The 18,155-nt window shown below is 40.2% G+C and overlaps 1 protein-coding gene across 1 annotated transcript in view; it reads left to right on the top strand.

The window, feature by feature from the left end:
• Nucleotides 1-18,155, top strand: part of LOC123764484 (protein argonaute-2) — a 28,711-nt gene that overhangs the window by 6,143 nt on the left and 4,413 nt on the right. Inside the window, exons 5-13 of the mRNA XM_045752350.2 lie at nt 524-716; nt 1,377-1,516; nt 8,447-8,671; nt 10,201-10,386; nt 11,931-12,106; nt 13,283-13,470; nt 14,523-14,689; nt 15,880-16,064; nt 16,220-16,420. Of these exons, the coding sequence (XP_045608306.1) occupies nt 524-716; nt 1,377-1,516; nt 8,447-8,671; nt 10,201-10,386; nt 11,931-12,106; nt 13,283-13,470; nt 14,523-14,689; nt 15,880-16,064; nt 16,220-16,420 (1,661 nt within the window). The remainder of the gene's footprint in view (nt 1-523; nt 717-1,376; nt 1,517-8,446; nt 8,672-10,200; nt 10,387-11,930; nt 12,107-13,282; nt 13,471-14,522; nt 14,690-15,879; nt 16,065-16,219; nt 16,421-18,155) is intronic.

Below are 18,155 nucleotides of genomic sequence, written 5' to 3'. Positions count from 1 at the left end.
TATTTTAATCTGTATCTCTAATGTAAAGTAATTACTATTCAGTATATTTGTTATTGCTGTATTGAAAGACCTTGCTCATACAAAACATAAAAAACAGGTATGTTTATGAAAGATTAAGACGAGGGGGAAGAATCTGCTAATTTGTCAGTGTTTATATAATAGCTGGAGATGAAGTATCTAACATTGAGAAATATGAGAATTGTTTTTCATGTTAACACAAATTGAGAAAGTTTTTAATATGCAAAGCTAGTCATAGAAAATGAACACAGGCTGGATGGATTGAGACATCAGATAAATGAATTTTAAGTGTTAGACTAAAATAAACCAAATATATGCTCAAGTGACTCAAAAATCAAGAATTGATTGAAAAGCGAGTTAGGAAAGTTGTTGCAAAAGTACAACTAGCTGAATCTATATGCCATTATAATATATTTTTAATTAGTAAGTTGTTTATTCATGGCAGTGAATTATGGTATATGAATAATATTAATGTTGTACTGTACTACATGACAATACTTTTCAGATGTTAGAAGTAATGTTTCAACATACTCCAAGCAACCGTTATGAGAGAGTTGGCCGCAATAGCTTTTATTCCATGGACGGTGCATTTGGTGCCCCCTATGACATTGGTGGTGGAAAGGATGCGGTGGTGGGATTTTTTGGCTCCCTCAGGCCTGCTCAGTGGAAAAATGGATCACTTTTACTCAATGTTGATGGTAAGTATTTGTTGTCAAGTTTCATTATATTCCTTTAACCTGGAGTATTGTTTAGTCAAAGTAGAGATTATTGTGATGGTTTGTCTATATTATTTGCTCGTATAATAACTTGTGTGGTTACACTATAATTTGGTCAGGTCATAGTGAGTTTTAACCCTTAGAGAGCTGTAAGCTGTTAATAAAGCCAAGCAAACCCTAGTTAGCCATCATCTTTTGTGTTAAAGTACAATAAAAGTTCTTTGCATTAATGCATACATTTATTTAATAATTTTCTGTATATATTGTAATGTTTGTAGGTTTCACTTGTTCCTGTAATATTTCTTATACTTGTTGGGAGGATATTGAACAGCTGCAGACCTCTGTTGTTCATATGATGTTCTCTGATTGTGCCTTTTACTCTTCACTGGCTCTGTTCTGCATTTCCTTCCATGTTGTTCACTCCAGTATATTATTTTACTGTGCCAATTTAGGAACTGGCCCTCCACCATTTTCCATGTAGAGTACTGTATATATTGTTTATAACCTGTTCTATGTAAGTTTAATGACTAACTGTAGGACAAGACAGGAATATCTCATTTTGATCACTATATAGCAGATACAATTTTCTCATATAATTTGTACATTTAAATGTTATTTAAATAAATAATTTTTTTTCTCCAGTTGCACATACAGCTTTTTACAAGGAACAAAGTGTCTTGGATTTTATGAAGGAAGCCTTGAACTTCCGTGATGAGGACTTCACGAAACCATTACGACCTGATAAGAAGGACGCACTTCAGAGAGCATTAAAGAAAATGAAAGTAAGTTGCTCAAAAATATAATTACTATGAATGGAGATAAAAAAAAATGCAAGGCCTATAAGCTTTGCGTGAAGATCAGCAAGTGTCACATGACACCGTACTGTTCATGTCACTTATTACCTGGGAACCAAAAGTTTGATCCCTGTGGTAGGATTAAGGAACTGAGAGATTAGTTGACTGCCAAAGGATTAACTAATACAGTAGTCATATTGATGTATTGATGTTTTAGTTACTGTATTTTAGAAAAGCTGCTACTATTTTTAATTTAAATTATTTTCCTTGAATGTGCGAATGTATGGTACTGTATTCTGAATTGCATTTTTTTTTTTTTTCACATATCTGAAGTTTATAGGTTTTCTTAAATAGTTTATGGGGATAATAACTATCTTGTACTGCAGTTGTGTAAGCCAAACATAACTGGTTACAACAGGCTGTAGTAATTTTATCACATTCATTGTCAGTTTAAATCCACAGTCCACCTGCTGTTACCAGATATAAAGTATAATTCTTGTTAAGCAGTGGTTTTTTAATTATAGTTTGTAAAGTGTGACGGTAACGCGTTGGTGTTCGGCTGTTTAAGGCTAGGGGTATGGCCTCGTCACATAGTTATAAAAAAAAATAGAAAAACTGGAACTTCGTCTGTGGTAAGGTAAGGAGAAGACACACAAAACACAAGTAAAACTTTAACAATGAAATTTTAATTACGTTAAATAAATCAAAACATGAAAATAATGCACAAACAAATATGTATAATAAAATCAATCAATCAAAATAATAAGAATACTTAAATGACACAATGAAAAGTTACGTTAAGGCAAAATAACAAGAAGTGCAATACAACAGTAAGTGGGAGGTGCTGGAATATTGGCTTAAAGCCACCACCTCTCTCAGTACACTCTAGAGTCTAGCTGGGAGGTGTGCTGGCTACGAAAGCACGGAACATTCTGAAGACTGATGTTGGGGCGACCCCAGACATCGGGTAGTATTGGGGGGCGAGTGCAGGTGCAGCCAGACCGGCGACCAATCAGCGGAGCCGTAGCGATCAACGGGTAGTTTGGTGATTTGGGTCCGAACAGGTGGCGGGCTGCATACGTTTCTGCTCACCCTTGCAAGCCTTGCTGGTGCTGGTGTTGTTGTCGTTGTTGGACATTTCTTCCATAGTCTTTTATATAATTGTGAAGACGTAATTTTGGAGGGAAGAGCAGGCTCAATCTCTTGAAGGAGATTATCGTCACAACTCTCCCCCGAAGCCTGCGGTTCTGGAAGAAGTACGTCGTTATGTGGTGGAGTAATGGATGGAGTCGCTTCTACTTCATAAACTCTGGAGAGATCATGGGCTAAGATGTTGTCAGACTCTTGGTATAGCGTGTCTCCAGGTTGAATTTCTGCAGGTAGCAAGCCCATAGTAGAAGACGTTGAGATGAGAAGTGGGCGTGCTGCAGGAGGTGTAGGGTGGTGTGGTCCGTATTGATGGAGGACCGAGCACTTTTCAGGTGTGGAGTGAAGTGCTGAAGCTTCAGGATGAGGAAGAGTAGCTCCTTGCCAATTGTTCCGTAGATCCTTGTAGCAGTAGTCGCTGACAGGTGTATTCTTCTCGCCTCGTTGCTGCATCACGACACCACCCACGTCGGTACCATTGGCGTCGACATGGAGGATGAAGGGCTTATCTGACGAGGTGAGAGTGGAATTAGAAGAGGGCATAGGAGCACGATTATTATCCTGAAAGCATTTGGGAAGATCATTAAGGATTTCGGAATTAGAAAGCGCTGACTCCTTGTCAGTGCTTTCGGGAGGAGAAGCTGGGAAGGTCTCACTGTGGATGTAGGGTTCTGTGAATGTGGAATAATTAGTCAAGACAGTGGGAGGAGTACCATTATATTGCTTCAGGAGGTTGACGTGGCACAGCTGGGTCTTCCGCCGCCTATCTGGAGTCTCTATCACATAATTATTATTATTCCTGCACTCTTTGACGCAGTAGGGTCCTGAAAATCTGTTTTGTAAAGGTGAACCTGGGATAGGGAAATAAGCAAGGACGAAGTCTCCCGGCTTGAATTTTCTTACTTTGCTGGTCTGGTCGTAATGAGTCTTCATTCTCACCTGGGCTTTCAATAGATTATCATGGGCAAAGCGGTGGACTCTCTCTAGAATGTGCTGAAGGTTTTGAAGAAACTGGGGCACATTCTGATGCTCACTGAAGGTGGCATCTCTGAGAGAGTCTTTGAAAGCCTTAAGGGGAGTACGGCACTTACGGCCGTAGAGCATCTCATAAGGAGATACTCCTAGGGACTCATTGGGGAGACTTCTGAAAATACACATTATTAGGTCAATCTGCTTATCCCAATCCTTTGAGGTTTCACTACAAAACTTTTTCAAGAGTGCTTTGATGGTCTGATGACTACGTTCAAGAGAACCCTGTGAAGCAGGATGATAGGGGCTGGACAATACCTGTTTGATGTTGAACTCCTCCAGTGTCCTTTTGAAGAGATCACTGGTGAAGTTGGTGCCACAGTCACTTTGAATCTCCCTGGGAAATCCGTATTGAGTGAAGATCTTCAATAGATGTTTGATAACCGTAGCAGCCGTGATGTTCTTCACTGGAACTGCTATGGGAAATCTGGTGGTAGGACACAGGATGGTTAGGATGTAGGCGTTACCTGAACTGGTCCGAGGTAAAGGACCAACACAGTCTATTATGAGTCTGTGGAAAGGTTCCGCAGGCACCTGTATGGGAATCAGTGGTGCTCTGGGAATGGAGACGTTCGGTTTGCCTGCCATCTGACATGTATGACACTGTTTTACGTACTGTTTGACGTTGTTTACCATACCTGGCCAGTAGTAGTCTTGACGAATCCCATGGTAAGTCTTGTTGAAGCCGTAGTGGGAGAATGCTCCATGGGCCAGGTGTAGAATAGTGGGCCGCAGGCTGGTGGGAATCACAAGTTGTTCGGTGTTGGCCCAATCGTCCTCCTCCTTCAGTTTACTGGGTCTATATCTGCGGTAGAGCAAGTCGTTCTCTAGGAAGAACCCAGGAATACTGTCGGGTTGAGTCTCAGCCTGGAAAAACAATGGTGTTAAAGTAAGATCTTCCCTCTGCAACTTACGGAACTCCAACTTGGTCAGATGCGGGGGTAGTTTCTGAGGGTCTTGAGGGACAGCGGTAGCAGTAGAGTCAGCTGGCTGTGGACGTGCGGCTTGTGCACGGGTGGTCACGAGAACCGGAGGAGAAACATCATCACTCTCTTGAACCTCTGCTGGAACATACTCAAGAATAGGGTTACTTGGCACAGAGTTACACACCTGGGGTTTGTCCATGACGATCAGGTTGGTTGGTTGCAGGTCTTCTGCCAAGTCGTTGCCTAGGAGAAGTTGCACTCCAGGCATGGGAAAAGGCTTTTCCCTGACGGCGACTTGGACTTCCCCGTTCACGTAGGGACAATCCAGGTGGACTCTGGCGAGAGGGTATGGAGTGGTAGCAGTGAGGTCAGTGATGAAGACTGTTTCCCCGGTGTAGACTATGTTGGGCACAGCCGACTTCAAGATGATCGATTGTAGAGCCGCTGTGTCCCTCAAGATCTTCAATTTGAAACGTCCCTCCGGATTTGAACCGTTGGCAGAGACAGTTCCAGTATACAGGTGGTTACTGAAAAGAGAAAGATCATTAACATCAACACCAACATTCATCACAGGCTTACCGGACTTAGGAGGAGTTGGTTTGGGTCGTTGTGGGTCAGTGGTTCCCTTGTATTGAGACTTACCACACTTGTCTATGGTATGTCCATAGAGTCTACAATACTTGCAGTACAGTTGTGAACCAGCTTGATCGGGGCTCACCTTCTCGTAACTGTACCACGACTTCTTACTGGAGGATGGTTCAGGTGTCAGCCGGTGGATGAGGCTGTAAGTGTCAGCCGACTTAGCACACTTCAGGTAGTCGGTTTCTTCTTTATCTGCTAAGTAGAGGCGGACAGGAGGCGGCACACGTCTCAAGAATTCTTCAACAAGCATCAGGTTCACGAGTTCTGTAAAAGTAGAGACATGTGCTGCTTCCAGCCATTTCATGAAATACCTCCGTTTCGTGTTAGCAAACTCGAGGAAGGTAGTGGTACTTGCCTTCAGGTGGTCACGGAATTTCCTTCTATAACTTTCAGTAGAGAGGAGGTAGGCGTCCAACACTGCTTGTTTCAGAGTGTAGTAGTCATTCTCAGACGCCAAAGTACTGAGTGTGACTGCAGCTCTACCTGTAAGATGGACTCTGAGAAGTGTGGCCCATTGGTTGACAGGCCAACTGAGTTGATTAGCAAGGGTTTCAAAGGTGGTGAAAAAAACATCAACTTCTGCTTCTACAAAGGATGGCATTAACTTACTTGCATGTGATATATTAAAACTGACGGGAAGATTGGCAGTAGCTTGCTGGCGTTGGGTGAAGTGTGAAGTTTCCAAGGAGATTTCGCGTTGACGACACTCTAGAGCCAGAGTCGCTTGTTGCTTGTCATGTTCGCGTTGTATTTCCAACTCGCGTTGTTTGGTTTCAAGCTGTACTCTTTCACGTTCACGGAGTAATGCGACCTCGCGTTCGTGTTCTTCTCTCCTCAAGGCAGCTTCGCGTTCTTGTTCGTCTCTCCTCAAGGCAGCTTCACGTTCTTGTTCGTCTCTCCTCAAAGCAGCTTCACGTTCTTGTTCGTCTCTCCTCAAAGCAGCTTCGCGTTCGTGCTCTTCCCTTCGTATGGCAGCTGCTTCTCTTTGCTGCTCACGTTCAATCTTGGCCAGCTCTAGTTTAAGTTTCATCGTAGCCAAGTCAGTTTTCTCTGCAATATAGTAAGTTTCATGAGTTTCAGAGTCTATCTTACCTTGCTCTAAATAGTAATCCAGCAACAGGTTGTGTAGGTCATTTTTGTTGGCTTGGTAGGGAACTTCTAGTTGATACTCATGTGCAAGAGTTTGTAGTTCAGTCCTCTTGGCACGACTCAAAGTCCCTATTTCACCTGCTGGATTTGCACGGAAAGTTTGGAGACGAAACATGGTGAAATTAGCAAATAAAGGTACACGAATGTTCAATAATGAAATGTCAGAAACAGGACAACGTGGCAACTGGTACCTATCCTGTGTGATCTTTAACAATTAACGTTAAGTGAAAGATATTAAATTAAATCAAGGGCGCAGGAAATCTTGTACCCGGTACTCATGTAAGAGAATAAGGGCAAGAAAATCCTACTAACAAATGAAACAAAGTTTCGAAAACAAATGAAACAGTTAAATGCTTCAAAAGTAAAATTGGTAGTCCAAGAATGTAGGCATACCTTGCCAAGTCTCTATAGGACATAAAGCAAGTTTTTCCCACTGAATTTAATATGATACTTACAGAATTAGCGAACTTTTGTGCTCTGAAAAAATAAGCTAATTCCCTACCGTTGTATGTATCATCATCTCTGACTGACGTGTAGGGGTGCGAGGTGTCAACTGGTGACGAGAACTGCTGCTGAGGTCCCAATTCAGCAACTAAAGTTCGAGCTAGAGGAACTATGGCCCTCTTTGTCCTCCTACAGTCAGATTGCAGAAGATTGGGTACTCTTGACCCGGGGCAGACCACAGTACCAGGGTACCAATATGATGATCTGTCAGAATGAGAAATATTCAAGGGACATAGATGGTAAATACGAGTAATAACATGGAGGGAGAGATGACCAATTAAGAGTATGACTGAGGCCTACAGTCACCACGTAATCCAAAGTTGTCTCACCTTCACTATATGTTACTCTCGTAATGCACAATACACCGCACCTTATAAAAAATGAAATTGAATGAAAAATAGTAAAGCTACGTTAACAGAGTTAAATACGCTTACCATAAATTACCACTTGGCACCAGTACCTGAGTGAGGCTCCCGGACAGGCCCCCATATAACTTGTGACGGTAACGCGTTGGTGTTCGGCTGTTTAAGGCTAGGGGTATGGCCTCGTCACATAGTTATAAAAAAAAATAGAAAAACTGGAACTTCGTCTGTGGTAAGGTAAGGAGAAGACACACAAAACACAAGTAAAACTTTAACAATGAAATTTTAATTACGTTAAATAAATCAAAACATGAAAATAATGCACAAACAAATATGTATAATAAAATCAATCAATCAAAATAATAAGAATACTTAAATGACACAATGAAAAGTTACGTTAAGGCAAAATAACAAGAAGTGCAATACAACAGTAAGTGGGAGGTGCTGGAATATTGGCTTAAAGCCACCACCTCTCTCAGTACACTCTAGAGTCTAGCTGGGAGGTGTGCTGGCTACGAAAGCACGGAACATTCTGAAGACTGATGTTGGGGCGACCCCAGACATCGGGTAGTATTGGGGGGCGAGTGCAGGTGCAGCCAGACCGGCGACCAATCAGCGGAGCCGTAGCGAGCAACGGGTAGTTTGGTGATTTGGGTCCGAACAGGTGGCGGGCTGCATACGTTTCTGCTCACCCTTGCAAGCCTTGCTGGTGCTGGTGTTGTTGTCGTTGTTGGACATTTCTTCCATAGTCTTTTATATAATTGTGAAGACGTAATTTTGGAGGGAAGAGCAGGCTCAATCTCTTGAAGGAGATTATCGTCACAAAAGTTACCGAGCTCGAGGCAATAATTCATAGAGATAATTGAAACTAATTAATGTATGTAAAATTCTGTGTGCATGACCCTGAATATGCATGAAAAGTGTGAAGTGTGTGTGTGTGGTAAGGAACAAATGACTAAATATGTTGGGGGAAGGCGGCTTGATGTAAACATGTACGAGTAAATGTGATGCTGTATATCTGTACTTGACAAGATGAGTGTACGATACAGTGATGCTGGTTTATCCATACTGCTCTCCCAGCTTATTGGGCAAATGTCTTCCTACCCTTCAAAGTTAGGAATCAAGGAATTAATAATGACTATAATACTGAATTTTTTCAGGTTCAAGTGACTCACACTCAGTTTCCTCGAACATACACAGTCACAAATGTGGGAGAGCTTGGGGCAGCGCGTCAAACTTTTCCACTGGATGTAGGTGAAGGCAGAACTGTACAGTGTACAGTGGAAAAGTATTTTATGGACACTTATAGAAAAAGACTGAGGTATCCACAACTCAATTGCCTGAAAGTTGGACCAATACACAGAAACATCTTCATACCAATTGAAGTAAGTTTTTTGTGTTGTGAGTATGGTATTTCAAGACACTTTCTTTGAGCTGTACCAGGAGCAGAGTACTCATTGTTTTTGTCAATTGTGTACATAAATCAAAGAAAACAAAACTAACTAAAGTCTCTGCAAACTCACTCTTGTCACCATAGGCAGTGACTCCACCCAATTTCCTTTACTCTTTGCCACACCAGAAAAGCCATTATTTACTTTTCCTTACCTTTTTAATGCAAATACATACATATATATTAGTTTTTGCACACTGTCAAAGTGATATAAATGATCAGTATAGGCATTTTGTAGTGGATTAAAGATAATTTAGACTATATGTGTGTGTGTATAGAGTAGTGGTATTTTCCCAAGTATTGGGATCCTTGCTCTGACACTGGCCACCTCTTTTGTGTTGTCTTCAAGTATGTTTCGTTGTATTTATCATATTCCTTCCCTGGCCTTCCTGTAGTTTTTTTTTTTTATTTTTTTTTTTCTCCTTTCCTTTTCTTTTCTTTTCTTTTCTTTTCTTTTCTTTTCTTAGATATATATACAAGAGTTGTTACATTCTTGTACAACCACTAGTACGCGTAGCGTTTCGAGCAGGTCCCTGGAATACGATCCCCGCCGCGAAGAATTGTTTTTACAACCAAGTACTCATTTTACGGATGAGTTAAAGAGGCTACAGTTAAGGATTTGTGCCCAGTAAATCCTCCACGGCCAGGATACGAACCCATGACAAAGCGCTCGCGGAACGCCAGTTCATGGAGGGTTATTGATAACACTTGTCACTATCTTCATGGTCCTCAGTTATCATAAGTATGAAATCCTACTGATTGATTACCTCCACAATCTGTCTTATTGAAGCTCCAGTGTTGTTGTCAGTAGGGCTACTCCTCCTCCTCCTATTTATCTTTGCTTTTCTTACTACCTGATATCATCATAGGAATATTGTATCCTTAGTTATATCAGTTTTGTCTCCGTAACTGTGATATTAGAATGCAGTTCTGCCATCCGTTCTTGCAGCACTACCCCTGTATTTGTTATGTCTGCATTTGTGCACCAAATATTTATAGTACTCCTTTCTACTGGGCTGATTTTCCTCCTTTGGGGTAGAATCTTTTCCCTTTGATCTAATCCCATTGCAGAGGGTGGCATTTGGGTGTTGGTCTAGTCACACACACGTTGCCTCGGTCTCTTACCTTGCCAGCGTGATGAGGCTCACTTTCTTGCTCGGTTAAATGATCTTGATGCCCCTGGTCTCGCTTCTTGTTTCCTCCAACACCATTTCCTCTCCCTCTTTTTCCTTTTCCGTTCCCTTCTCTTTTATCTATCTATCTATCTATCTACATGTACTAGTGTAGAAGTGTGCTTTCTCCAATCTTTTCAGTGGCATCAAACTATGATAGTGATAGTTTCTGGTCACACTAAATATGTGCACAATTTACGACAACTGGTACAAATAAACAAGACTTGATGCTTTAAGTTTTGCATGATCTTTAATGGGTTTGCTGCCATATTTCATGTGAGGATTATTTCAGTGTTGCAAGATTGCAAAAGGTCAGAAGGTAGCAAAGAAGCTCAGTGACCAAGAGACATCACAGTTTATTCGTAGTACTGCCAAATTGCCTGTGCAGAGGCTTCAGACCGTCAAGGATATTGTTCGCAATCAGAACTTCTCGTCAGACCCCATGATGAGAGCTCTACAGTTTTCCATATCAGATCAGGTAAGTTTGAATTATAAATCTCCTTATCCATATCTACATTATATATTGTATGCCTTGTTTTCTGTGAGAAGACCCTTAGCCAAATAGGCTGGCTTTTTGTAGAATTTTCTTAATGACATATCTACTGCCATTTAACATTATCACTGCTATTCACTGCTATACAAAATTGATCTAAGGGGGATAAGGGGTAATTTAATCACCTGACTGCACATGTATATACAGTACTGTCTCAGCCATCTTTATACGAAGGCAGTGATTACAGTGAACTGGGTTATAGTATGTGATGCGTGTCCAACTCTGGGACGGGCAAATGGTAATGGTCCAATAAAATCAATGTGGATTCGGTGCTGTTGAAAATGAATTGGATTACTTGCACAGCACATTTTGAGAATACTTTGAACATCGAAGGCCTACGGTGCTCAATATCCTACTGATAATCATCAAGAAATATTGGTGGAATATAGATTGATATTTTCCTGGTGAAAGTTTAATGCATGAGGTACAGCATCAGATGCATTATATTAACATTCCACTCTTATTCTGGCAAGTAATGGGTTCTAATCAATGAGTAGATTTAGATTGAGTAACTTTACTTGTAACTTGTTTATACATATCTGTAGCTGGACTGAACAGGTGTGTGTAGCTATAACAAAAATTGTTTTCAATTAGTGGTATGACTTGTATTGGCAAAACATATACAGTAGCATAAAATTGGATTGATGACTTGTATAGGCTTGTATACCTGTATTAGTTAAGAAGTACCTGTAAAGTACCTATATTGGTTAAAAGAAGTAGTGTGAGGTACTCGAGAAGAGGTTCCAGGAGGTCTTCAAACCAGAACCAGATTGGTATCCAAGTAGAGGATGACAACAGATGACCAGAAGTACAGCCCATCTCTTTGTTTACATGATACTTGCAGTAATGATGTAGACCATTGGACATATATTGGACAATTGCAAAGTAGAAATTGGTATTCTTGAATTTGGGCAAGGTCCTTCCATTATTCCTGATGATTTTGCTGGCTGTATTAGTAAATTAATGCATTTGCATGTACAAGTTTTGTGGGTAGGCATTTTATAATGGTTTGGCATATCATGGTTTTCTTAGCCAGGCCATTGTTCATGCTGCAACTGAACAACAGACTTAATTCAGATACTTACTGCTAGAGGACCATAGGCATCAGGAGTAAGGGAACACGCCAAAATGTGTGTCTAGGATTTGTTCTTAAGAATTTTTTATAATATAAAGTTTATATTCTGTAAGTATATCAAACATCAAGTTTTGTAATACATGGTAAAAAAGTTAATTCCAATATTTAAATTGTTTTTTCAACTACAGTTTGCAGAGAGTTGAGTATACTTCAAAATATTCTTTAAATTTTGTGGTATTCTGATGTAGGGGACCTGGGATGCTTTTCTCGATTACCCTTGCAAAATTGCAAAAATAACTACCAGTAGTTAAAGTTTTATTAAATATTTGCTGAAACTATTTTCACCTAACAATTTTTACATTTGAAACACCAAAACTTTTAAAATGTCTTTCAGCCAGTAAATTTGGATGGACGCGTTTTGCCTGCCCCTAAACTACAGATGAATACCGAGCTGATACCTGAAAAGGGTGTCTGGGATGCCCGAAATAGAACATTCTTTTCAAGTGCCAGCTTGGAATGTTGGGCTGTTGTTAACTACGATGCAGGAAGTGTTTACAGGAGAACATTGACGTAAGTTTGTAATGCACTATTTATGATGATTTTCAAAACTGCAATATTTGAATTAGTTATCACCAATAGTGTGGATGTCTTGGATTTGTCAAAAGTTCTTGAACTGCTTTGAGCTTTGTTTGGGTGTGACACAAAAAAGTTAACAGAATTGTGGTAAGCATGTGGCAGCATACATTTACAGATCATGTAATTATAGCATTTTGTATTGTTAAGAGGCATTGTATCTGAATGGAGTAGTGTCATAAGCAGAGTACTTCAAGGATCAGTTCTTGCATTCTTTGCATTGGTGTTTATTATCTATATAAATGGTGTAGTAGTAGTAGGCATCTATCACCAGAAGGAATACAGTAGTTACATGAATGTGTTTGTAGATGATGCAAAATTGCTAGGGATTGTCAGGCCCAACCTCTTGGGCAGTAGATGGGCTCACCTGCAGGTGGGCATTAAATCCCAACTATCAAAGTGATTGGGCACCATTCCTTCCCTCCATCCTATCCCAATTCCTTATCCTGGAGTATGTGGCCCCAAGTATGCACCTTGTAAAGCACAAGATGAAATTATAAAAAGCTCAGAGGTATGCCACTAGGCTAGGTCCAGAACTAAGAGGCATGAGTTACGAGGAAAGGCTGAGGGAACTGCACCTCACGTTCCTGGAAAACAGAAGAGCTCAGGGAGACATGATCGCCACATACAAGGTTCTCAGGGGAATTGACAGGTTAGACAAGGATGGATTATTTAACACGGGTGGTACACGCACAAGGGGACACAGGTGGAAGCTGAGTACCCAGATGAACCACAGAGACATTAGAGAGAACTTTTTCAGAGTCAGAGTACGTAGTTAGTACTGTAAATGGAATGCACTCGGAAGTGATGTGGTGGAGGCTGACTCCATACCCTCCCTCTACCTCTCTACACTCAATTTCAGTCTGGGGTAAAGTATGCATGTAATTTAAAAGCTTCCCATGAGGGACAATTTAACCCAGTATTTCCCCATGTGCTATTCTATTTATATTATATAGCACATTTTATATATAACATGCCATTTTCCAGGAATGTTATTGCCATATTTGCTTGCCTGTTTGGTACAGTAATGTATTATTAATTTTTAACAACTAGAAATACCTTCCTTGATTGCTCTAATATAGGAACCATATCTAATGTTCAGTTCTTTTACAGTGAATTTCTTGATAGTCTTGTGAAAATGGGACGTGAGCGAGGAATGACTATCTTTGAGCCAATAGAACATATGGAGTACCGAGACTACTATAAAATTGATACAGAGAGAGACTTTTTATACCTCAAGAATAAACATCCCAAGATTCAGATGATATTGGTTGTATTACCAAAATCCAAAGAACTTTATGGTAAGTGTGTGTTTTATAGACAAGTTGTATAGATTGCAATGGATTAGGATTGAAAGGGTAGAGGCTGGGAGGGTGAGAGGCATGATAAGGGATCATTCAGATGCAGTATGGTTACTGTTGGGATTCACTTCAAAACTGATTTCTTTTTCATGGTCTTCTTACTTCATGGCTTTTCTTACCTGTGACACCTCAAAACCTTCCTCAGATCTCAATAGGCAAAGAAAGAGAACTCTCTGAAAATATCTTGCCATTAATACTGTACTTAATGGTCGACATATAACTTCAATTATTATGGTATAATTGTCTTTATTTAATTCAATCTAAATTTCTTTTGTATGTTGCTGTTTTGACTTTTTGGCATTAACCCTTGAACTGTGATGCTACTTGAGACAACATCCTGGTGCACAGAAAAATACTAAAACATTTCCCTATAATGTTGTTAAAATGCATTCCCTGACAATGGAAAAATGAAAAATTATGACTTACATTGGCTATAATAGTGAAAAACTTGCAGGGACATCAATTCATGCTCGCTCCTGCAATGAGCATCTCGGAGGGTGCACATGGGCCATTCAATCAGGAAGTTACCATGAATATTGAGAAAAGGAATTTGAGCATTGAGGAGACTTGAATCAATGATAAGGGTACTCCCAGCTGTTCACTTTACCACTGTACGACTACATGGTAAAAGTTATACAACGTGGTATTCCACTGAATCCACAGGAAGTGAGGAGGCTTCTACTGAAGCCAGTCCAAGTTTTATATATAACCCCCCCATGCACCCTGGTGTAGGTAAAGAGCGCACCACCATGCGCTCCAGCTTCAGATACAAATAAATTGAACTAACGTGATGTATCTATGAGAAAATCAGTTGGAGCAATGGGGGTGACTTTACTTGTCAGCTGGGGTTGTTTACCTTCAGTTTGGGGTTGTGTTCACTTATCAGCTGGGTTGTGATGGCTATGTGGACCTAAAATATAAATGTCATTGCTGGTGTCTTGGTTATTTAAAAATACAGTACTGTACTCTAATTTTCATCTTTTTCATCTCAGGTAAGGTGAAAAAGACTGGTGATCGAATTGTAAAGATTGTAACCCAGTGTGTTCAAGGAGGTAATGTTAGGAAGAACCAACCGGCCACTGTTGGAAACATCTTGCTCAAGATCAATGCTAAGATGGGAGGAACGAACAACGTACTTGGGGCAACATCTCGTCCTTTTGTAAGTTATTTTAATTAAAGTACTATGAATGAAAAAATGATGAACAGAGTTTTAAGTATACAGGACATCTTTTCTTATCTGAATTAATGCATGCTTGTTTCCCCTTTATTAGGTAATTATAGATTTTGGTCACTATTTTAGATAAGAATCCCAATTGCTTATACAAAAACATGCTGCCAAAGTACAATTAGGTTAATGCAGCCATACAAGCAAGCTACACATTCCACCCTTCCTCCACCAAAACGAGCATTATTTCATTGCATTACTACTTTCATGAATTTTTACATTATATGATTGATGCTTGGATTGGTTTACTTGGTGCAAATACTGATATTATAAATACAATACCCAACATTTGCATTGTGTGAGGCAGATAATGTATGGTGGTTGAGTGGTACATATCCCTCTACAGCACTGCATCTCCTCACATACACCGCTGCCTCTCCACCACACACACATCGCTGCCTCGCACCCACATGCATACACCGCTGCTTCCTCCCCCTCCATCCCACTACACATGCACACTCCACTGCCTCCCCCTTCCGCATAACACACACACACACACGCACCCTGCAGCCTGCAGCCTCTTGCCCAAACACCGCTGCCCCTCTCTCCCCTACATACACACTTCACAACTGAGTGGACAGTGTTTGGAAGTCGTCTTAAGGGCCCATGTTAGGTTCTTCACCCTGATGCTCCTATTCACCTAGCAGTAAATAGGTACTAGGGAGTTGTAGACAGCTGCTGTAGGCTGTTTCCTGGGAATATGTGCATTTAGAGAGAAATATGTAGTAAATATAATAAGAGGAAAAATAGATTGGTTAGAATGGCAGGTCCAAGAGCTAATAGCTCAATCCTGCAAGCATAAATAATAAATACACACACTGCTACCTCTTCCCCACACATACACACACATACCTCTATTTTTTTTTTGTCGTATGTTTTCTGGAGCTTGCTTGGTGAGGGTGATCATAACAATGCCGTGCTCACTGTGCCTCTTCGAGGGGTTCTAGCTCTCATCTCCAGTAGGCCAATAAGACTCCTACGAGGGATGGAACTAAGTACTGAGAAACTATATTGCTATACTGGCAACATAACTTCAGAGAGCCAACAGGAATTGCCCAGAAGAAAGCATTTCATTACATTCAATGCTGGTTTTTATTTATTTCTAATCTATTTTTTTCCCCCAGGTCTTTAAAACTCCAGTAATGATCATGGGTGCAGATGTCAACCATCCACAAGCATCTGATAAAGTAACTCCTTCATTAGCAGCAGTTGTGGCCTCTATAGATAAATTTGCTTCTAGGTACGCTGTAGAAGTACGGCACCAAAAACATCGTAAAGAGATGATATTGGACCTCAAAGAAATGACAAAGTAAGTGTTTAAGTGTTTTTATTTCGATTTTTTCTTAAATTTTTGTGAAAGTGATAGAACACATGAAAAATAGTTATCACAAAATCATAAAGTTCTATTCCACTATATGGCGGTTAATTGCAAGAATATAAATACTAAAAATGTTTTGTTTTCAGGAATCTTCTAAAAACATTTTACCGGACTACACGCCACAAACCAGAGAGGATTGTAATGTATCGTGATGGTGTGAGCGAGTCCCAGTTCCCAGAGGTGTTGTCTTATGAACTGAAAGCTATGCGTGACGCATGCACTGAACTGCAAAAAGACTACACTCCAGCCATGACATTTCTTGTTGTCCAAAAGAGACATCATACAAGGTAAGGGGCCGAGACTAATGCTTGTCTCGTACATAAACATGTATCTCATTGTATCTGCACACTTTATGGACAAACTCTGTTGAATATTGCAGGGACATTTGTAAATAAATAATTTATCGTCCCAAATACTGAAAAAGTGAGAAAAAAATCATATTCAGCTTACCTTGCAGTATTGGTTATTGTGGGAGGGTTGAGGGCTAGGGAGCTCCAGTGTTTTTTTTTAAATTTGGAAGGAATAAACAAGCAATATTATAGAGAAAAAGTGCATAAAAGTGAATGAATTTCTGGCAAACAACCCCCCCCCCTCCCCTCTCAAAAAAAGGGTTAAAGAAACAAAGCAGGACCAGTGTTTTTGGAAGAAAGTGTAAGAAACACATGATGGCAAAAATAAAGATGGTTGCAGGCATTAAAGTTAAAACAGAAAATATTGATTTTGGTGGCTTTGATGAGGAAAATATTATAGCAGGACTGGTTTCCACAACAGTGACAAAAATGTAGAACATTGTAAAGTATTGTGTGGATAGAATAAAAAATTTGAGCAGCAGTAATGAAAAGTTCTGAAAATAAATTATAGTTCTCGAAGACTAAATAAGGGAATAATGCAAGCATAAGACTAAATAAAGGAATAATGCAGGGATAAGTATATACTCTTCTATATACCTGGTATACCTCATTACAGCCATACGGAGTTATGGAAACCGTATGAACATCATTGGTTTATTTATTATGTTATTATGATTGAACCTTAAACAATAACAACTGCATTCATCTAGTAATGTAACCATGAAATGATAGCAAGATTTTTTTGTTATGGGCTTCATTACATCAACAGTTACATGCATCATGCATGTAAAACCCAGACAATAATTATTTAAATAGCCATATAACAGTAATTGCATTACCCCGTGAATCCATATATGATAACCACTGTCTGAGGGTTAAATGTACAGTGGTACCTCGGAATGCGATTGTCCCTGTATGCGAGGTTTTCGGAAGGCGAGGTGTATTTACTCCAAAAATTTGTCTCAGAAGGCGAGGGTTACTTCGGGAGGCGAGTTTGTTGATACGCGTACAGCCGACCTAGCGCGTTCGTCGCCCCTCCGCCCCTCAGTTTATTATTGTCTCGCGCTCAGTGACTACCCCCACATCAATTCTTCTCGCGGATTTTCAGTGTTTTGTTGGATTTTTGGTGATTTGTCTATACAATTTGTTATATATCTCACCATGGGTCCCAAGAAAGCCAGTGGTAAGGATAAAGGCCAGAAAGCTCATGTGAGGATGACAATAGAGGAGAAACAAGAGATCATTCGGAAGCATGAGAACGGTACACGTGTTGTTGAACTTTGTAGGCAGTACAACAAAGCCACATCAACAATATGCACTATACTTAAGAAGAAAAATAAGATTATGGGTGCTAAAGTGGCAAAAGGAGTAAGAACATTAACGGCACAAAGACCACAAATACTTGAAGAAGTGGAAAAGTTGTTATTAATTTGGATACACGACAAGGAGTTGAGGGGTGATAGTGGTTCGGAGGCCATTATTTGTGAGAAAGCCAGGGTGTTGCACGAAGACCTTCTAAAGAATACCCCTGCAACGAGTGATGCAGATAAGAAAGAGTTTAAGGCAAGCAGGGGCTGGTTTGAAAAATTTAGAAAGAGAAGTGGTATCCATAGTGTTACAAGGCATGGGGTTATGTGATGTGATTATGGAAGGGGACTCCCCTTCCAAACAG

The sequence above is a fragment of the Procambarus clarkii genome, chromosome 79 (assembly GCF_040958095.1).
Source record: "Procambarus clarkii isolate CNS0578487 chromosome 79, FALCON_Pclarkii_2.0, whole genome shotgun sequence".
NCBI lineage: Eukaryota > Metazoa > Arthropoda > Malacostraca > Decapoda > Cambaridae > Procambarus > Procambarus clarkii.
The sequence above is the reverse complement of the archived record's forward strand: the minus strand, read 5'-3'. Positions and strand labels throughout refer to the sequence as shown.